The sequence below is a fragment of the Ipomoea nil genome, unplaced genomic scaffold (assembly GCF_001879475.1).
Source record: "Ipomoea nil cultivar Tokyo-kokei standard unplaced genomic scaffold, Asagao_1.1 scaffold2846, whole genome shotgun sequence".
In the NCBI taxonomy this organism is placed as follows: domain Eukaryota; kingdom Viridiplantae; phylum Streptophyta; class Magnoliopsida; order Solanales; family Convolvulaceae; genus Ipomoea; species Ipomoea nil.
In genome coordinates this window covers 327,924-351,133 of record NW_017619274.1, presented here as the reverse complement: position 1 = coordinate 351,133, position 23,210 = coordinate 327,924, and the positions used below count along the sequence as shown (strand labels likewise).

The 23,210-nt window shown below is 35.2% G+C and overlaps 1 protein-coding gene across 2 annotated transcripts; it reads left to right on the top strand.

Moving 5' to 3' along the window:
• Positions 1 to 9,533: 9,533 nt before the first annotated feature.
• Positions 9,534 to 22,909, top strand: LOC109160425 (protein TONSOKU). 2 transcript variants are annotated; one of them, XM_019308725.1, is made up of 20 exons: positions 9,646 to 9,924; positions 10,259 to 11,056; positions 11,541 to 11,717; positions 11,931 to 12,022; positions 12,534 to 12,632; positions 12,865 to 13,376; positions 13,458 to 13,504; positions 13,604 to 13,822; positions 14,405 to 14,552; positions 15,050 to 15,169; positions 17,620 to 17,720; positions 17,856 to 17,979; positions 18,143 to 18,255; positions 20,463 to 20,574; positions 20,770 to 20,874; positions 21,020 to 21,086; positions 21,194 to 21,314; positions 21,432 to 21,605; positions 22,035 to 22,705; positions 22,825 to 22,909. In XM_019308725.1, the coding sequence occupies exons 1-19, from the start codon at positions 9,646 to 9,648 to the stop codon at positions 22,641 to 22,643; spliced, it is 4,017 nt and encodes a 1,338-aa protein (XP_019164270.1). In that variant the 3' UTR covers positions 22,644 to 22,705; positions 22,825 to 22,909. The 2 variants fall into 2 exon arrangements, with proteins under 2 accessions (XP_019164271.1, XP_019164270.1); XM_019308726.1 differs by lacking the exon at positions 22,825 to 22,909 and having other exon boundaries at positions 9,534 to 9,924; positions 22,035 to 22,794.
• The last annotated feature ends 301 nt before the right edge of the window (positions 22,910 to 23,210 follow it).

Below are 23,210 nucleotides of genomic sequence, written 5' to 3'. Positions count from 1 at the left end.
TTTTATTTTAAAAAGTCTACAAAACTCATTGAAATTCTAAATTGAATACATCCTTACAAACTTTCAATGATTTTGATTCTTATCATTTATAATTTTCTTACAAAACATTTATAATATATCATAAAATTTTCTTATTATGTAGTTCTTCACCCACATCAACATTCTCAACATTATTATTTTTATCCATAGTATGTTGAGACTTATATGCTAATTACTTATATATATTATTAATAAACATAAAAAAAATCATTAGAAATTCATAACAATATTGAATAATAAAATTTATAATAAAAGAATTGATCAAATAAAATATTTAAAAATATAATTACAAGTTGCATAAATAAAAATAAAAAATCTAATATTTATAATATATATATATATATATATATATATATATATATATATATATAATTATACTTAATATATTGCTAGGCATCACGCAAAGAACTATTATTTGCAATAACAATTTGAGACTTCCCACAACAACAAGGTGTTACTGTTTGCAACCCCAAATTATTGTTGTGAACAGTAGTTCGCTATTCATGGTAACTTGTTAAAAAAAAAAGGAAAAATATATATTACGAATATAAACATAAAAAGAATAAAAATCAAAATATATAAGTATTTATATGAATATTATGAAACATATACTAAAATTTGATGATGAAAAATTTGCTTTGTTCATGTATTTAGGGAGAATTAGAGAAAGTTATGGATAAAAAATTCATAGAAAAAATAAAAATCAATATAAACAAGCAATAATGAAATAAAAATAATATTATTTCGAATTTTTAGAGGAAGATTGTAAAGTAGGAGAGAGAGAGAGAGAGAAAAATTGGTAGAGTTTAGGTATGAGGAAAATATATAGGATAATGAAGAAAAAAATAATTTTATTAAATTTATATAGGTTTATAAAGTTTAAATTGGGAGAAAAAATAGAGTTTAAATAGAGAGAGAAAACATTCAAAATTGTTAGAAAGAAAATTTTGAAATTTGGGGGTTGATGGTTGGATTTCAACTATTTATATTTGAGAAGAAAAAGTCTACAAAAGTCTTAAAATTAAAAAGTCTACAAAAGTTTATAACTTTTTGAATACCACGTGACTTTTAAAGACTCTCTAAAAGTCTTAATCGAATACCACACGACTTTTAAAGACTCTTTAAAAATCTTGATTGAATACCGCCTGACTTTTAAAGACTCTCTAAAAGTTTGAATTGAAAACCCCCAAACTTTTAAAGTTCATAAAAGTCTTTAAAACTCTATGAAAGTCATGATTGGATACACCCCCCTTAGCCCGCAAGGCCAGCCAATTTCTAGACGACATTCGTGCCCGCAGGTGCCGGCGCACACGAGCTCGGGCTTGAATCAAGCTTTTTCGATCTCGTTTCTAGTTGGAATTTGATTTGCACCCCCCCTCCCCCGCGACCCAAATTGGAAGTGGACCCCACTAATAATTGTACCACAAAATAGCTACTTAACATGTCATTTTATGCCATTTTAATGCTATTTTTCCAACATACACAACAACAATAAGTGAACTTTAATTTCTAATCAACAAAAGGTACATTTGTCCTTTTTATTTTGGCTTGCTAATGTTTTTTTTTAACTGATTTGCAGTAGCCTTTAGTATTTTATTTTGTCATGCTTAAACTGATTTGTGCTCATTGTAAATCTGCTTTGTGCTCACTGCAGGGGTTAACTAATGTGATCACAATTATTTTCAGAAGCAGAGTAAAGAAACTATGCTCAACATATTCATGCAAACTAGAGTAAAAAGCATAGAGGGATGGCGTTCATGAAACATTTCTGGAAACGTGCCAAGGCAACGACTACATCACAATTTGATGAAGTTGTAAAAGAATTGGCAAAGAGAGACCCTAAAGCAAGTGAGGATTTGATAAAGTATCCACCCAAGCTATGATGTAAAGCATTCTTCCAAACCAGTGTTAAATGTGATGCCTTTGACAATAACTTGTTAAAAGCTTTTAATGACACTATCTTAAAAGTACGATCAAAGCCTATAGTGCCAATGCTTGAAGATATCCGTGTTGCATGATGAGGAGGATTGCTGAAAAACGTAGTTCTATGGATAAGTGGCAAGGAAATCATGGTCATATCATCTTAAAGAAATTAAACCAAAATGTGTTAGATAGTGTTGGGTGGCATGTCGACTTTAATGGCATTGATGGGTTTGAGGTAAAGAAAGGAAAACATCAATTCAAGGTTAAGCTACTGGAGAGGACATGTAGATGCAAAGCATGGGATTTGAGTGGCATCCTGTGTATACATGTTGTTTGTGCAATATTTGATATGAAAAAAGATCCAGTTGATTATGTACATCATTGCTACAGTAAAGAGATGTACCAACTGACTTATTCTCAAACACTTGAACCAGTAAATGGAGAATTATTCTAGCCAAGAACACAATTTGAAGATATTGAAGCTCCTATACCAAAGAGAATGACAGAGCACCCCAAGAAAAAGAAGGAATTGAGAGGAATCTGAGCCACGCCATTCAAAGACCAAATGTCTAAGAAAGAAGGAACAATCAGTTGTTCCATGTGTAAGGAGACTGGACATAATAAGAGATTTTGTCCAAAAAAGGCAACTGAAGCTGTCATTGTATCATTTTTTGAATGCTACTGACTCTCAATTGTTCCATGTGTAAGGAGACTGGACATAATAAGAGATTTTGTCCAAAAAAAAAAGACAACTGAAGCTGTTAGTGTATCATTTTTTGAATGCTACTGACTCTATTACATGAGTCAACAACACTCCACTGAGGTTCGATTTCATGACCTCCCACATGGGAGAGGTCACACATGCCATCTGGGCACAAGGTACACTGTCATCATCATTCCCATTGCAATGCAAAACATCACAATACATTTTAAGACTAATAAAGTGCATAAAGTTTTCCTTGTAGTCCATATACCTCTACTTAGCAATCATTTTACTTGCAAAGTCATACACTTAATCTTAAATCAACATAGGAACATATTCCAAATTCACACTACTGTGCTGGAAATTACGTAATAAATAAATTGCTACAACTATTACACTAAAAATCAGCCACATTCTCTTAATTTTTTTTTAAATTTTCCTGGATTGAACTTCCAAATCCCTTCGTAGGTGTTTGATTTCATCCACAATCCGAAGAAGACGAGTGTGATGACTGATCGATTGAGCGACTCCAGAATGCGAGAAAAATCTGAGGGCTTGTGTATTGTGAGTTCAGAGAACGAAGAGAAGAGAGATCAAAGACAGAGAAATTGAGATATGGTTTTCATGGAGAAATTTGGGAATGTGCATAATAATAATTCATGATTATATATATATATATATATATATATATATATATATATATATATAATCGCACTCAAGTGCGAATGCTTCGCCCAGGCGCGAAATAGGAATGAATTCTGTCCGTCCACGTGTCCAGATTTAATGGATGAGAAACACTGATTTTTTTAAAAAATGCGGTGGCATTTTCGTAAATAATTGAACATCGAAGTGCAAGTAAAATGTATTACAAGTGCATGTAAAATGTATTATAGGTGCAAGTAAAAATTTACACTGAGCATCAATACTTAGTTGCACCTATAGTTATAAGTAGTTGCACATATAGTTATAAGTAGTTGCACCTAGGTGTATGAATGTTTGCGAGTGGTTTTCAGGGGTATTACTACCCGCTGAACTCAGACCAATGAATGTTAACTAGGCAAAATTACATGTACTTATAGGTGAAAGTAGGTGCACCTATAGTTATAAGTAGTTGCACCTATAGTTATAAATAGTTGCACATATAGTTATAAGCACACCCAGGTGCATGAATGTTTGCGGAAAGTGAATGCTAACAAGGCAAAATTACATGCACTTATAGGTGAAAGTAGGTGCGCTTGTAAGTGATTTTACTTGCACTTCGATGTTCAATTATTTACGAAAATGCCACCGCGTTTTTTTTTAAGTTATTAGATCGGGACATGTGTCGCGAGCTGATTCGTTCGCATATTCCTTCATGGGCACTTATTCGCACCTGAGTGCATCCCTATATATATATATATATATATATATATATATATATATATATATATATATATATATATATATATATACATACGTATGTATTCAAATGATGACAAGTATATTATAGAGGACTGTGAGGACAAATGTAGTGTGTGCCATTAGCCGGTATGTCGTGTGCATGGCCGAATGTAGTCGTTTGCTACAGTTTGTATGTCGCGTGCTAGATTTGTTAATTTATAGAGCCCGGGTTCGAAACCTGATGTTTACATTTATTCTTGTGTGCCATTATGTATTAAGTTGTGTGCTCATTATTTGTCCTCACAGTCCTCTATATATTGTTGTCCTCATTTGAACTCAACTATATATATATATACATATATATATATATATATATAGGGTTGAGTTCAAATGAGGACAAATAATGGGCACACAACAAATTAATACTAGGCACACAACTAAATACATAATGGCACACAAGAATAAATGTAAACATTAGATTTCGAACTCAGGCTCTATAAATTAACAAATCTAGCCCGCGACATACAAACTGTGGCACACGACTACATTCGGCCATGCACACGACATACCGGCTAATGGCACACACTACATCTGTCCTCACAGTCCTCTATAATATGATTGTCCTCATTTGAATACACACACACACACACACACACACACACACACACACACACACACACATATATATATATATATATATATATATATATATATATATATATATATATATATATATATAATTCCACTAGGGGTCCTTTGTCTTTAGAGACAATTTCAAATTTAGTCATAAACTATCGTTTTGCATTTAACATCCCAGACTATTATTTTTTGGACACTTTTAGTCCTTCTAATGACTTTTCCTATTTTTAGTAAGGGTATTTTTGTATTTTTGTATTTTCATATTTTTCTTTTGTTATTTTTTCCGATTTCAATCGGTTTAATTGGTTTAGAACTTTAGGTAACCTCAAAAAAAAAAAAATTTGAAGGTAAAAACTTAATTCATTAAATCACGGGAAAGACAGTTTTCAAGAAATGTAGGAGAGGCATCTAACCACTCCCCACAACCTGACTCTGAAAGGGCCTCCCTAGCAACAATGTGGGCGGCATAATTCGCAGATCGTCTAACAAAATGGAATTGAACATCGTGTATCTCAAATGCCAATTCTTTAATATCCTCAACTATAAGTCCGAACATAGAATTAAAAGGAGGGGAGGCAAGGGAATAAAAAACAGTTTGGGAGTCCATTTCCACATCAATATTGCCCATACCAGTATCTTTGAACCAACTTAGAGCTTCTCGTAAGCTGATTGCCTCGGCCTCGTTTACAGTGTAGGTGTCGGTCAACCACATATTCTTCGCAGCCAAGAACGTTCCATTATGATCTCGCAACACCCATCCCAAACCCATTGAATTGCTCGGTGTGTGTAGTGCTACGTCCGAATTCAGCTTAAGTCGCCCAGCCGCTGGCTGTGTCCACTTTTCAGCTCCAGTCTGAGGGTTCCCTGCTTGGGCCGTGTCATTTGCTTGCAGCCAATTCCGCCAGAAGGTAAGAGTTTGGCGAAGCATTATATCTGCGTCAAAAACCACCCATTGCCAAACATGTTCATTCCCACTGCACCAGATTCCCCAACAGGTCATGATAAACTTAGAGATATATTCACCATGCAAGACTTTAATGAGACCAAAAAACCATTCAGTGATGTTACCATTTGCAGCACTTACCGACTGTATGCCTAGTAAATTCTAGATACGCACAACCTCCGAACATTGAGCAAAGATGTGGCAAGCAATCTCGGGTTGACTCCTGCACATATGACATAGCAACGCACAATGAATGTTTTTAGTCTGTAGAGCATCTCTAGTTGGTAGAAACGAAGAACCCAACTGCCAGCAAAAGTGCCTAACTTTGGGCGGCACATCAATGTTCCAGATTCGGGTTCATGGTCGTTCATCGTGCACCAACTCAGTTAAATGCTTATAACACGATTTTACTGTGTACTCACCCTTCTGGTCATAGTACCAGTACCACGAATCTTGTGGTTTTCGCAGGGTAATAGGGATGTTCATAATCAGATTAGAATCCCTGGCATAAAAAATCTGCATAACACGAGCAACATCCCAACCTGTACCTTGAGCATTAAAAAGACTTGACATCGGGGCTTCATAGACTGCTTCACTTAGGGGAGTTTGGACATACGCCCATTCTGCTACCCGTAACCATGCAAACCTCCCGATTGAAATATCATTGCCGTTCCCAATACTACGCCTGCACTCGTCTCGTAGTATATTCTATACCTCTAACAGACCCCTCCAAATGAAAGACGGGTTACTCCCCAGAACTGCATAAAAAAGGAACAATTAGCATAGTATCTGGCCTTGTAGACCCTTGCCACTAGGGAACTTGGTTTGGTGATTAGTCTCCAAGCCTGCTTACCAAGGAGTGCCAAGTTCATTTCGTGTAGCTTTCGAAAGCCCATCCCACCTGCAGTTTTTGGAGTTGCTAAGCCACCGGTAACCTCTAATTTTTAGTAACCATATTTTTCAGCTGGTTTTTAGTAAAGTCCTAAACCATTTAAACCGGTTGAAACCAAAAAAATAACAAAAGAAAAATACAAAGAGACAAAAATGCCCTTACTAAAAATAAGAAAAGTCATGAGAAGACTAAAAGTGTCCCAAAAAAAAATAGTCTGGGATGTTAAATGACAAAAACGATAGTCTGGGACTAAATTTGGAATTGACACCAAAGACAAGGGACCTCTGGTGGAATTAACTCTCTCTCTCTCTCTCTCTATATATATATATATATATATATATATATATATATATATATATATATATATATATATATATATATATATATATATATATAGAATTGCACCCAGGTGTGAATGAAGCGCCCAGGAGGAAATATGCGAACGAATTAGCGCGCGACACGTGTCCAGATTTAATGAATTAAAAAAAATACGCTGACATTTTCGTAAATAATTGAACATCGAAGTGCAAGTAAAATATATTACAAGTGCATGTAAAATGTATTATAGGTGCAAGTAAAATTTACACTGAGCATCAATACTAAGTGCACCTATAGTTATAAGTAGTTGCACCTATTGTTATAAGTAGTTGCACCTAGGTGCATGAATGTTTGCGGGAAGTGAATGTTAACAAGACAAAATTACATGCACTTATAGGTGAAAGTAGGTGCACCTATAGTTATAAGTAGGCGCACCCAGGTGCATAAATGTTTGCGGGAAGTGAATGTTAACAAGGCAAAATTACATGCACTTATAGGTGAAAGGAAGTGCACTTGTAAGTGATTTTACTTGCACTTCGATGTTCAATTATTTACGAAAATGTCATCCCATTTTTTTAATCTATAAGATCTGGACACATGTCACGTGCGGATTCGTTCGCATATTCTCTCCTGAGCACTTATTCGCACCTGAGTGCATGCATATATATATATATATATATATATATATATATATATATATATATATACACTATACTATATATATATACTAATAAGAGCCCAAAAGAGTTAGGCCTATAATGGGTAGAAAAAATGACGGTCAAATTTTTTAATAAAATGAATGGCTCAGATTGATCAGATTTTAATTTTTCTTGTAGATTTCATAATTTATCCTTAATGAATATGATTATTCGTTAACTTTTCCGTTAAATATTATCTTTTCTGTTAATTTCTGTTAGTTCACCGTTAACTTACTCATTGATTTTAATAAGAAAGGTCTTAGGTTCGAACCTCATCTAAATCAAAGTTGGCATAATTAGTACTCTATTTTACTCTTATTAAATTAAATAATAATTTAGTAGCTACAACAAAAAATAATACATATGCATTTCTTTAATTTAGAATTATGTGTCTACAGTGTCTTTATTAAAAAAAATTATTCATTATCAATAAATTAAATAAGAGAAATAATTTCATTAGTTATATTGTATTTACTTTTCTCCAATATAAAAATTCTTTACATTCAAATTCATCAATTGATTATATTCGCTACATTGTCTCTACAATATATTTATTAAAAAAAAATATACATTATCAATAAATTAATTAAGAAAAATAATTTTATTAGTTATATTGTCTTTATATTTCTCCAATGTAAAAATTCTTTACATTCAAATTCATCAATTGATTATACTCACTACATTGTCTATTATCTTTTCTGTGCACTATTTTTTAATTAAATATCAAAGTTATAATACAAAATAATGCTATATATTTATTTACCAAGTATTTTATTAATACCATGAAAAAATTTAAAAAATATAATTAATAAAGCCAATCATATTAACTACTTGAGGGATTTGTTGACAAAGAGAGTATTCAAATCACACAACAAATTGATGTGAGAATTACCTCGCAATGTCCTTGTTTAACAATTAATAGTTAGCGGTTAGCGTTAGCGGATTATATTAGTGAATTTGACCAGCGAATTATATCAACGATTGGTAAAAAAAATATTTGAAAAAATTAGCTGTTTAGATTAACATTTAAATTATCTAAGTGTATAATAATAATAATAATAATAATAATAATAATAATAATAATAATTATAATAATAATAATAATAATAATAACAATAATAACAACAACAACAACAATAATAATAATAATAATAATAATAATAATTGTTTTTTAAAAAATAAAAAATAATAATTAAGCCAATCATATTAACTATTTGGGTGATTTATTGACAAAAAGAGTATTCAAATCACACAACAAATTGAAGTGAAAAACTATCTCGCAATATTCTTGTTTAGCAATTAGCAGTTAGCTCTTCAATATTAGTATATATTTAATATTTTATGCCCTAATTTTTATTTGCTCTCCCTTATGTCCAGAATTTGGTTTCAACCATATCTATACAATTATTTTATTGACAATTATAATCAATCTTGATTATATTATCTTGCATTTGTAAATTTAGAATTGTCTATTTAAATACTCAAATTTAACATTCAATTATCTATATATGAACAATTCCAATATAATCTTGCTTTGATATACTTTAAAGTACTTATTAAAAAAAAAAAACAATTGGGCATTATCCCAATCGCGCAATACGCGTAAAAAAATTAGTATTAGTATATATATAAAAGTAGAAATTCCAGTTAGGATATATAATGTGCAGATTTAATCCACGTGGATGATAAGTAAGCATTTATCGGTTGGAATAGGAACAAATGAACTTGATGATTTTTATTGATTTAGGAGAGTTAATCGGAGCTTTTTTTTTTTTTTTTTTTTTTTTTTTTTTTTTTTTACTTATAAGGCCCAATTGCTCTATTCAGTTGGTTTAGGGGCGATTTGACATTTTTTTCTCTAAAATTTAGGGTGTGCTTTTCACGGTGGAATAAAAAAATGGTAGAGTAACCGAGAAGGAGGAAAAAAGAATTCCAAGTAACAAATTTGGCGGGAGTTTGGTATCCTTAATTTTGAATCGGAAAGGACTCAGTTGGGTTTAAACCCGCCATAACCAAAGCACAGATAAAGAGAAACCCTGGAAATCAAACCCTAAAACTCAATTTTCATTAAAATCTCCCTAACTAGAAGACGTGTTTGATCTTCAATCTGATGGGAAAGGGCGATGGTAATCAGCAGTTGGTCGCGGCGAAGAGGGCGTACCAGCACGCCAAAGCGGAGGGCAACCGCCAGGAGGAGGCAAGGTGGGCGAATGTGATAGGCGACATCCTCAAGAACCGAGGAGAGTACATCAAGGCACTAAGGTGGCTTCGCATCGACTATGACATCTCTATTAAGTACTTGCCAGAGAAGCAACTGCTCCCTTCATGTCAGTCGCTCGGTGAAGTCTATCTCCGCCTTCAGGATTACGAACACGCATTGGTTTATCAGGTATATATATACTTATAATTTCATTTTAATTTGTTCTTCCATCCTTATCTCCGGAAAGTGATCCGCCGGCCTGTGTGGCTGTGTGCTTAGAGCGTAAATATGGACCAGCAGTAGTTTAGGGCCTGGATTGTTATGCGTTTAGTTATACTTTTCTCTGCTTGTATTTGTTCTTTTGGATTTGGTGTTTACTATCTTGGTTATTGAAGGGGCATCAGATTCTTAAAGTAATATTGGTTCTTGACTTCACATCAACTGTAATTGCAGCTAAATTTAATACTCCGTAGCTTTCAATTTTTCAGATGTTAAAAAGTCTTTTTTCTATATCTGTTGGCAGAAAAAACATTTAGATCTTGCTAAGGATGAAAATAATCTTATTGAACAACAAAGGGCAACTACTCAACTAGGGAGAACATACCATGAAATGTTCTTAAAGTCCGATGATGACCATTGCTCGCTGAAAAATGCTAAGAAGTATTTCAAGTTGGCAATGGAACTTGCTCAAACACTGAAGCACAGTCAGTTATCTGAAAGGTTTTCATTTCTAAAGGAGTACATTGATGCACATAATAACCTAGGAATGCTTGAAATGGATATTGATAACTTGGAGGAAGCCAAAAAATTTCTTTTGAAGGGACTAGAGATCTGTGATGAGGAAGAGTTGAGTGAGAATGATGATGGGCGAAGTAGGCTCCACCATAACCTTGGAAATGTTTACACAGAACTAAGGAAATGGGACAAAGCAAGAGAGCATATTAATAAGGATATTCTAATCTGTAACAAAATTGGACACTGCCAAGGGGAGGCTAAGGGATATATAAATCTTGGCGAGCTGCATTACAGGGTTCAAAGGTATGATGAGGCTATGACTTGTTACAGCAGGGCTCTTCAATTAGCTAAGTCAATGGAAGATGAGGATGCTCTGATTGATCAAATAAATCAAAACATGCAAACAGTAAGGGAAGCACTCAAGGTAAGGGCTGAAATGGAAAAAGAAGAACAGGTTCTAAAGAAGATAGCAAGGAAAATGGAAATGACGAGAGGGACAGATGGTGAGAGAAAGTGCTTACTGCAACAATATTCATCTCTTGATCATCTCATTGAGAAAGCCAGCATTATCTTTGCTTGGATGAAAGTATGGTTACTTTAGCATTTTATTTTCTTTATGTTTTTTTTTTTTTTTAAATAAAGTTTTTGATTTGCTTTTCAAATAAAAAAATCAGCTATGTAATGCTATAAGAAGTCTATTCAAAAAAGGATTTCCTTGCCTTCCTTACCCTTTACATGAATGAGAATTTTTTTTCCACTAAGTCATTTTTTGTTGATTCCAATACAAAATTCACACATATAAACCAAACTGAGTCTTTGTTTGCAAATGTATTTCCCCCCCTTTTTTGAGCTACTTAATGAGAAGTACCTCAATTGTTTTTTTAGTTGTTTTGTCAGATGTGTTAGGGTTGATGGTCTATGTCATCAAAATATGAAAAAGGTGTAAATCATCTAAATTATAACACTAATTTTCTACCCAAAAATGACTATTTATTTTATTGTTGACTTTTTCATTTAATTAATCTGTTAAAGTTATTTAATTAACTTGATGTTTGAATTATTGTGCTTAGTATCATGCATATGCCAAGAAAAAAAAGAAAATAGCAAGCCAGCTGTATGACACAGTGAAGTTGGGTGATTCGTTTCTTGCCATTGGAGAGTCATATCATAAGCTCCGGAAGTTTGATAAGGCTCTGAAATGGTACACAAAGAGCTTGGAAAAATACAAGTTAATTGGCAACCTGGAGGTAGCTTTGTGTTATCTGAACCTCTACACTTAATTTTTTGATGACAAATAATATGAGCTGAACTTTTGGCATTTCTGTGTAAAATTTCTAAATGAATAATAGAGGTGGGGATCCAAAAGCTCTTTCACTTCCTGAGTGTAGTTTGAACTTTAACTATATAAAGTGTGCCTCAGAATTTCAGAATATCTTAGTTATAACTGGTAGTGGTTTCAGGGACAAGCACTGGCAAAAATCAGCATTGGAAATACTTTTGATTCTAAAGGTGACTGGGCATCTGCTTTGGCTGCTTACAAAGAGGGTTATAGGCGAGTATACTTGCTTGTTTGTTTCATGTTCCAATTTGGTTGATATGCAATGTCAAGGTTTACATCCTTAGGGCATCTCCATCAGTAGATTTTTAGGAGTTTTTTTGTGGGACATAGACATAGGTGGAGGTGAGAGAAATAGGAGAGAGAAGATTTGGGGTCTTTGATGAGTGATAAGTTTTTTGTGGGGCCCGCAAAAAAAAAACTTCCAGTTGTGCCCCCAGTGGGCATGTATACTTTTTTTGTCAGTTGCCCCCCGCCCCCTTCTCCCTCTTCACTCTCCTTCCTATTTTGCTCTGAAAAAACCCTCCCAAAAACTATACTGATGTGGATGCTCTAGGTGTAGCTGTTCAATAACTCCACATTTAAGACAGTTACTGCTGAAATTATTCTAATCAAGCTGTGATGTATTTACTTTCTAGTTTACTACTTTATGTACAAGATCCTCTTAACACTTGGCTCTCTGCTCATAACATTACCCTTTTTTTTTTTTTTTTTTTTTTTGTTCCAGTATTTCTGTTAAAGCAAACAAGCCTACTACTCAGTTGGCTGCTCTAGAAAACATGCACTATAGCCAAATGATCAGATTTGATAATGTTGAAGAAGCCAGGTTCAGATTAGCTATATGAATTCTTTTTATGCATTCTGCTCTCATTAACAATAGCTCTAACATTTCTTTCATTAGCATGTCTTTCTTAACAATATTAAGCATTCAATGCTTGTTTTTTTCCCTGATATTTCATGTTAGCCATTCTTGTAGTCATAATTCAGTTATTTGCATTCTTCAAACAAATATGGAGTTGTCTACGACTCTACATTATGATAAAGATGTTCACATGCAGGAGGCTACAGTTGTCAATTGACAAATTAAAGCAGTCACAAAGCAAAGATCTTGGAGTGCCAGATCTTGCAGGGGACTTGTGTTCTGAAACTGAAACCGAGGCTGACCAGTCACCTGATGGTGAGTCAGATATGAGTTTTTCACCAACAAAAAGTGAATTTGGTGATAAAAAATCAGAATTTCATGCCACTGCTGATCATTCATGTGAATATTTACCCTTGACATCATTGCTTGATCCTAATAAAAAGCTTGCTAAGCTGAAAACTACTAGTGTAGCCCGTACCAAGCCACCTGAATGTTCACCTAGAAGCTTATCCAAATCAAGTAGTAGTCAGACTGAGACAATCAGTCGTAAACGTACCCGCATTATTCTTTCTGATGATGAAGATGAAAATGATGAGGTTCGTTGCTCTGGAGGGATTGTCAATCGAGGTGCTGAAGATAATCAGGCTTTTTCCTCCCATGATATGTTCCACAAGTTTGCTGTTGAAGATGTTGCAACATCAGATGATTGTAAGTTGGTCGCCATCTTTTTTGTTGGCCTGCTTGTATCACTTCAATGGAACATTGACACAATATTTTGGTATTATGCAGTTAAAATTGGGAAAAAGCAGTGTAATCACACTCATGAGGTCCAAGTGGTAACATACTTAACCATAATTTGTAGGCATTATTTACTTGTACTAGTGGCTACTGAGCATTGCTTTTTCTCTTCTCTCTCTCTACCTCTCCTGTGTCAGGATGCCTCACCAGTAGCCTCAAAATGTAAAATCAGTGCTTGTACAGCTATCAACTTTGAAGAAAGCACCTGTTCTGAAAAATCCAGAACTTCAAGATTAGATCCAAAGGATAAAAAAGATATCAGATTTTCAAGTCCACACAGAGCTGTTGAAAATTCCAATTTTAGTGCCAATGGCAACATACTACATGCTAGTAATGTTTGTGGTGATGAGCATTGTGTAAGTGCAATTAAAAAATGCCAACAATTGCTTTCCATGATCTTTATCTAAATCAACTTGCACAATTATTGAAATTACATGAGCATTGAAATATATGTGGTTTGGTTTCACTTTGCATTTATGTGGTCCAGGCCCTTGCATGGTCTCTTCTTGATATATATATATATATATATATATATATATATATATATATATATATATATATATATATATATATATATATATATATATATATATATATATATATGGACCTAATTATCATGTTTCTGAAACATTGTATCTGTGGTAAACTGACTATGTTATGCATATGTGGTGCAGAAATTCATTAGAGATGTTATCCCATTATATATGCCACATCAGGATTTATTTTGTAAAGAAATGAAATTTACACTTTCCATTTGTTGTCATGTTACTGTAATTAAAGGATTTTCATTTCAAGGTCCAGTAAATCCTACAAGTTTGTCAAATTATTTGTAAAAAGGCTCTATAAATTCATGCTTTGTTTACTTGAAGAATTTAACTAATTCAATTGCTGCCTCAGATATTTACTAAATTTTCCTTGATTTGCTAACCTAATTGCAGAAGCATATTATTGTTAAAATTGGTGAAGACTATATCCATATAGAACAAGACTCGTGTATTGTTGGCTCTGATCTCAGCATAGAACAGATGAAGATTGAAGTGGCATGTATGTACTACTTACAACTGCCTGCTGAGAAGAGATCAAAAGGTAGGCCATAAGTTCCCAGTTATGGAATCAGTTAAGTTTGTTTATTTCCTATTCTAGGTATTGACAAATGAATATTGTGTCCTAACTATATCTACATTAGTGCTGATTTGACAATTCCAATTACAGCCTTGTAGGTAGTACAATAGTTACCCTTTCTAATAAAATGCAAAGTGATTCTTTTCAACTGTCTAGGCATCTTAGTTTATGCATCTGTTCTATGTTGCATAGAGTTATTTAACTGTTTGTTATGTCGGAAAATGCTGTTACTTATCGGAAAAGAAAAAAAATGCTGTGAAGTTTTGAACCTGCCTTCATCCACTTCTAAAAGAGAAATGAAGCTAGTTTATGTTGTATTTTAAAAAAAAGCAATAAAAAGAGGAAATAGCAATACAAGTGCATCCTCCCTCATAGTCTCACTCCATTATAATTCACTGAAGTTTATCATTAAACATTGAAAAGCTTAATTACTACTAATCCACATTGAATTGCCTCATCAGGCCTAGTTCCAGTTATTCAACATGTGAAATATGAAGGGAGGGTTCTGGAATCCTTTGAGGCAATTGATATTCTAGATGATCACATCAACAGAAAAAGCTGCATTGAAGTTTCACTTGGTGGTAATAATCTTTCTCATCCTCATCAATCTTTTTATTTCCTTTTCCTTTCTAATATTTTCTGTCATTATCTGTCTTTAATTATTTAACCATCCTAATTGATAATTTTGGCAACTTAGTGCCTTGTGTGAATTTTTTGACTATTACTCCGTAATTTTTAGCAATCAATCAATATTAATCTGAAAAAGGGTCTATAAGGATGCTAAAGAAAATTATGTTGAAAATGCATTGTTTGGAAGTCTTGAAATGTGAAGGTAAGATAACTATTATGCAGTATCTACATGTATTCCTGCACTAGCATTGAATTAATAGGCAGAGTATGCTTAGTTGCCTTGTAGAAGCCCAAGCGGCCAAGCCTGAGGAAGATTACCTTTTTCTGTTCCACTTGATATTTCCATCTGATAATCCTTTTTTCCTTTTGAGATGACATTAAAGCTGTTAAACAATGAACTGAACTTGTATATTTCTATATGTTCTGTGTAGATGTACAAGGAAGTGTAGAGCTATTTATACAAGACAAGAGCTAAACCTAGCCATAGATTTCAAACACTTAAACCTAAGGCTAAGATAGATGCTCTCAACTAACACCCTATTCCTCTAATACTCCCCCTCAAGTTGGAGCATCCAACTTGTTACATATGTATCACATGAACCATAGGACTCCACACACCTAGACTCATAACTTCCAAGGCTAACGCCCAAGTCTTGAACCACTCGAACAACCTTCGAACCACGTTGTGCACTTGTGCCAAACCAGTCCACAACGCACCTTGTCGCACCAACAGCGCTTCTACGGAGCCAACAAAAGCTAGGCCAATCACCACAACGCCGCACTTGCCTCTCACACCCCACACCCTTATCACCGTTGCCTAACACCACAGCGTACCTGCCTCTCACTCCACAAACCATTAGCGCTGCTAGACCACAGTGCACCTGTCCCTCTCACCATGCACCCTTATCAAGGCTGCCTAACACCACAGCGTTTCCCTGGTGCATGCACGTAAACCGATTCACTCTGAATCATTCTTCAGCCGTCGGCCTCCCTCGCGACATATGCCAGGTCCGCCCCACTCCTGGCACCTGTGCTGCCCACTCTTGTAGCACCCCTGTTTATGCACACTGAACAAGCTGCACTTGACTCAACTCAGACCCTAGAATTGCTCCCGCACCAAATTAACTTAAAGCGACAAACTACGATAAACCAAACGCAAAGCTCAAGACTTATTAATACGATAAACAAAAGAATCTACTGCCTAACCACACATTATGCTTCCAATCAATTTCTAGAAGCATTCATCAACTAGACCTCCATGCCATTTTATTTGTAGCCATGAGACCACCCAGCTTCGTGGACCTCAGATCACCCAGCTCTCTCTCGGCTGTCTCTCTCTCGCTGGTTTCCCTCCATCTCTCTCGACCAACATTGCGACCACACTTCCTTCCTTCTGGAATGAGCGGATTACATCTGCTTTTCTTGCTGGCATCACTTCTGCTCTAACATCATGAATACCAACCTCTTTCGCAACAACTCGAGCTGTTCTCCAGTTATCGCCAGTGACCATGACAGGATTGACGCCCATTTTCATGAGGCCTTCCACTACAACAGCAGCAGTACCCCCCTGACGCGCAGCTCCCTCCGGTGACCTCTGTTCCTTCCCGGCGAGCACGATAGATCTTGGAAGCTTCTCTCCGGCAACCTCTGCTGCCTGTGTTGCTTGACGAAATGGGCTCACCAAAACGACCTCACGCGCCTCCACCACCACCCCAGAACTCTTGGGCTCAGAGTGACGAGCCCGCCGGTACCAGCCTCGATCGGAGAAGGTGCCGGAACAGTGTGCACGCGCCGGCGCGTGGCGTCGGAACCCTAGGATTGCGACGGCGCGTGGCGGTGCGTGAGGACTCCGGTGGCTGCTCCGCCTCTCCCGGCGGCGTTGCCTCCCCTTTCCGATCAACGCCCACTACCCCGTCATCTCAATCTCGCTCTGATACCATGTTAAACAATGAATTGAACTCGTATATTTCTATATGTTTTGTGTAGATGTACAAGAAAGTGTAGAACTATTTATACAAGACAAGAGCTAATCCTAGCCATAGATTTCAAACACCTAAACCTAAGGCTAAGAGAGATGCTCTCAACTAACACCCTATTCCTCTAACACCATTACATGAGCCTTATATGTTATATTATAAACAGGTAGATGATAGTTCTGAATCTAATTTATAGCAAAACACATTGATCATTGATGAAAGTGAGGCCTAAATCAATCTATTTTAGGCAGCTAATCAATGTAGCATACCTATGAAGCGAAGAAATGTGGGCTGGTTTTGACTTTTCAGTTGAGGATGGTAGTTTCATTTTACACACAAATATCTGCTCATTTTTGCATATTCTATGATTGTTTTCTGCAAAGATGCTTCATATTCTCATAGGGGTCTAACTGTATTATGAGCAGCTTGGGTACCTAAGCCTTTGGTGGAACTTTATACTGATTGCTGTAAGGAGTTATCTGAGTCACCCAACATGAAAGTTCTCAAGAAATTGTATAATCAAGAGGTGAGTGAATTTGTGTATATTATTGTATATCAATAAAAGAAGTAATCTTTTGACGAACTTTCAATTATGTGATGCAAGAAACTTGCTTGGAGAAACTATGTTCTAATTGCATTTTTGGTGTTCCTCTTTTATCAGGTGTCAGAGGATGAGATAGGTGTATCTGGCTGTGAATTGCAAGATATATCAGTGGCGCCGTTAGTGAATGCTTTAAATAAGCACCAGACAGTTGCTTCTTTAGACCTTTCGCACAATTTGTTAGGTAATGAGTAGTGATAATTAATAATTGCTCTCGTTTGACATTAGAGCAAGATATATCCCTTCTTTTGCTCTTAAGGTTTAGTTAGATTATCTAAAAATTTTATATACCAAAAAAAAAACAATCATCTTTTTCATTTGGTCAAATGTTTGTATCAATTTTATAGGCAATGGAACAATGGAGAAGCTTAAAAAAGTATTTACCTCATCACATCAAAGTTATGGTGGTCTGGCCTTGGATTTGCATTGCAATCGATTTGGTCCAACTGCTTTATTTCAGGTTTGAACTCCTTGTTTGTCTTTTATATTAATGAATTGTTCAATATTTCAATTAAGGTGTCACTTTGAATCCGAGGACTGGATTTGTCACAAGGAAGTCAGGTGCATTGGAAAATGTTTGAAAATGAAGGGCAGTAATTATTTGTGTTCATGATTGTTAGAATACATGGGGAAGGAATATAGTAACTTAACTCTGCAAGAGAAAGGCTGAAAGGGAGAGAAGTGGTAGCATACTGTAGGATGTTGTACTGTGGACAAGTGTTAGATCCTTAGGATTTGCTGTTGACTTCACCTTTGTGCTGAGAGGGTGTGGAGTTGGCCTGAGATTCATCTACAGGGTGCTGAAACTGTGGCACAACCAGTGTGAACCGAGGCATGTGCTGGGCATGCAATGTTGGAGCAGTTTCTGAGCATGCACATTGCACACCCTAGGTGGTTCTGGGCATGTCTGCAGCATGCCTAGGTAGTTGGTGTGCTTTTTTGGGTTTTCTGTTGACTTCACCTTTTTGATTGAGTTGGTTTTTGATCTTGATGGTTGTGTCTAGATCATGCCTAAGTGTTTGGTTCTCACTTTCGTAAGTTGCCAAGCAGTTAGGGTTTGTCCACTGTTCACTTGTATTTAAAGTGCCATTGTGCCTTGTGTGAGGGTGAGGCTGGTTTTCCTGTGTTTTATTCAATTGTGTAGCTTAGGCTAGTAGATCTTTTTGCTCTCTACATTTGCAACATAACACTGTTGGGATGCCATTGTGCGGGTGGTCTGTTTTAATCTAAACCGAGTGAAAATCTAGTAAGGGTGATTACCTATGGTAGGCTGCACAATCAGGTTTTTTAGAGTCTGAAGGTAATTTCCTGTGTCAACTTAGGCTGTGTTTGGTTCATGGGTTTTTACACAAGGAATTGGAATAAAAGTCATACATATTGTTTGGTTGACAACTTTTAAAAACACAGGTATAGGATTTGAATACCCCATTAATTAAAAAAACACATTACCTAATTACCTAATTAAGGGTGTGTTTGGTTGACAGGTTTAGCTCTAAGGAATGGGTATCAAAGTGATTGGTATTGTTTGGTTGATAGGTTTTTAGAACATTACTATGGGTTTCAAATATCCCCTTAATTGAAAAACCCATACCCAAATAAAATAAGGGTATCATCCCCTTTCATTCCCTTATTCCTTCTCATCCCCTTTGATTAGTGCTTTTAGATTTTTGTTTTTATTTTTATTTTTTTGTTCATATTGGTGTTTTGGATATCTTTATATTTAGAATCAATTGTCTTGATTTTTTGTTCTTGTATTTTTAAAACCTTTATTCCTATTATTGGGTCATACATAACTAAACAGCATTATTGATAATCATCTCATTCCACCCTACTACCAAACATGCAAAATACTTTCACTAAAACCCATTACCATTACCAAGTATTTGATACCCATTCCGATTCCGATTCCCATGTGCGAACCAAACACACCCTAAGGTATCATTCCCATTATCCAATCTTATCCCCTCCTCACTTCATTGCCGCCGCCTCACTCCCGTGTGTTTTTACCACAATGCTTTGGATTTTTTCTGTGTTTTTTATGTTAGAATATTAGGATCAATTGCCTTGATTTGTTTTTTTTTTTTTTTTTTTTTTTTTGTTTTTTTTTTGTTTTTTTTTTTAAATTTTATTTTAAAACCCTTTATTCCACTTATAGGATTATATATATTATACATATCCAACCAATAATATTGGTAATGATTCCAATTCCAGTCTACTACTAAGCATGCAAAATACCTTTACCAAAACCCATTCCAATTATCAAGTATTTGATTCCCATTCCCATGTTCGAACCAAATGCCCCCTTAGTATGGTGGGGTAATTCAGGGAATATGGGGATTGTATAGCTACTGTAGTTAGGCAAGTTTTAAGCATGGTTCTCTTTCATTTCAGTGAAAGTTTTCAGTACCTGAGAGGGTGGGTTAAAGAAATTTTTTTTTGTAATTTTGGTATTAAGGGCAGCACTGGCTTCCTTATCACTTTTAAGTGGTGCTTTGTCCATGTGTTAGTGTGTGACAATGTTAGTACAGTGTTGTCATCTAAGATGTGAGTAGACTGCAACTTCAGGGAACATCAAGTTGCTATGCCTTGGAGGAACTGATTTGTTTGATTTCCAGGATGCCCCAATTCCTTGCTAAATTATAACCATTTTGTTCTCTTAATCTCCAGATATGCGAGTGTCATGTACTCTATAGTCGGCTGGAAGTGCTTAATATCTCCAGGAATCGTTTGACTGATGCATGTGCATGTTACCTTTCAACCATCTTGCAAAAGTGCAAAGGTTTAAAAGTCTCTCTCCTTGCATTTGAAAGTTAAAACAGTCTGAAATTGAAGAGAATTTATTATTTATATTTTGTTGGTGTGATTGATACTCTGCTTCACACTTGTGTTTTATCCAAATGCTGAATTGAGTACTGAGTGAGAATAAATATTTGTGTTTAGATATCTATGAGTCTTACATTTTTTTTCCCTTTAGCTCTTTATAGTTTAAACATAGAACAATGTTCCATCACATCAAGAACAGTTCAAAAGGTTGCTGATTCACTGGATTCAGGATCTGCACTCACGCATCTTTATTTAGGTACCTGCGATTAGCTAAAGTTTTTTTTTTTTTTTTTTTTTTTTTTTTTTTTTTTTTTCATTAAATTTTTTAATCTAAACAAATTTCTCTTTCAATTTATTGCTGTTTATTGCATGTGATATTCTTTTAATTTTCAAGTGAACAGGATACAACCATCCAGTGTCTGGAAATGCGATGATTAATGTCTTGGCTAAGCTTGCTAATTTGAACAAGTAATATTTTAAAAAAATCTATTGATTAATTGAGTCCCATTTTAATGCATGTAAAGGGCTAATTATTGCTATTGACATGTGGAAATTTTTATTCTGCTTATTTGTAGTTTTCAAGAACTTAATTTGAGTGGAGTAAAGTTGAGCAAACCTGTGGTGGATAAGCTCTGTGAGCTTGTTAAGAATACTAGCTTGTCAGACTTGATACTTGGAAGTACAAATATTGGAAATGTGAGTGAATTAACTACTTTGTTGTGCCATTGTGTGGAAAAGTACCTTCTTCAACAAGTGACCCTGGATTGTTTGCAATTTCTTTTTACTCTGCTACAACTATAATTGTTTCTGCAGGATGGGGCACTCAAGATTCTTGAATCATTCTCGGAGAAGACTCGAGAAACAGGGAAACTTGACCTCTCATCTTGTGGATTAACTTCTGTCTACATTGCAAGATTCAATATTGAAGTTTCTCTCATAAGTTATATTCTTGAGCTGAATCTTGGAGGAAATCCCTTAATGGAAGAGGTAACATTTTACCCTCTTTTTGTATATTGGCCTTTGTGTTAGCCAATAACCATTCTCTGAGAATGAGAACTTCTATGGTCTTCTCAGATGGTGGCTTTGAAGTAAAAGTGAATTGCATGCATATCAGTGCACGCACTGGATAACAGTTATTTGTGTTCAACATTCTTCTGTGATAATTGACACTAAAAGTGATTTTACAAATATTTTAATCATTTGGTATTAGAAATTTTATTTAGGTACATTAAGGTGTAATGTTAGAGTTAAGCACAATGTGTACAAAACACATTTTCATAAAGGTGTCACATTATAAGCACATTGAGCATGCCAATTTCATCTATATCAATGTATGTATTCTGTGAGAAATTGGGATTTAAAGTTGTTAATTGCTCTGTTTTTATGGTTGAAAATCTAAGAGACTCCTGCATACAGGGTGGTAATGAATTGGCATCATTGCTTAGCAATCCTCAATGCTGCTTAAGAGTTTTGATACTGTGCAAATGCCAACTTGGGCTTGTTAACATACTCAGGATACTTAAAGGGCTATCAGAAAACTGCCATTTGGAAGAGCTCAATCTTGCTGAAAATGCACATTTTGGTGAAATCCATACATATCCCAATCGCTTGAAATCACAATCTGAGCCACCTATACATCACATGGTCGAAGCTTCTGAGAAAGAGATATGCACAATGAACATGGATTATAGTCAGCTTGAAGTTGCTGACAGTGAAGATGAGGGTGGTGCTGCTACCTCTGCTCCAATTTACAAGCGCACCGGGACAACTACTCAGGATCCTTCGAACTCAGAGTGGGAGTTGATTGAAGAGCTTTCGACGGCTATCAAAATGGCAAAACATCTGCAACAGTTGGATCTTAGTAGTAATGGTTTTGGTCAAGAAGCTGGACAAAGGTTATATGGTGCATGGACATTGCAGTCAAGATGTGGTATAGCTCAGAAGCACATTGAGGGGAATGTAATCCATTTGTCAGTCCAGGGAACCAAATGTTGCGGCACAAAGCCATGCTGCCAAAGGGTATAAGTTTAGTTACATCTAAGTATCTAACATGCGACATCTGTTGTTAAGAGAACAAAACTATTAGTACATAAAAATAAAGGTTTGAAGGCAGAGCCCGGAAATATCAACTCCAGCTTTGTATTTAAGATTGAATTAAAAGTCTATAAATATAATGTTTATTAAATTTGAATTAAATATTTAGTATTGAAAAATGTTATATGTACCTATAACTCGTTTGATTAGCATTTATAAAATTGTACTCCGTATATGTGATTTGATATGCATTATCATAGGTCTGTGCATAACCCGTTCCATCCGAGAAATCTGTTTGACCCGAACATAGAATCGCCACACGGATGGGGTATTCGACCTGAGTTTGGAAATTTGAACCGCTTCGCCTATTATCTTGACTTGAATTAGTTCGGATAGGGTATGTATAATGACGTCGTTTGAGATATGTATATATATTATACGAAGGCTAGAGTTTCTCATTTGCAGTCTTTGCACAGTAGCTCCTTTCTCCCCTCGTTTCTCTCCTTCTCTATAAGACTTTGAGTTCTCTCTACTCTTCGTCTCTTCCTCTAATCCTCT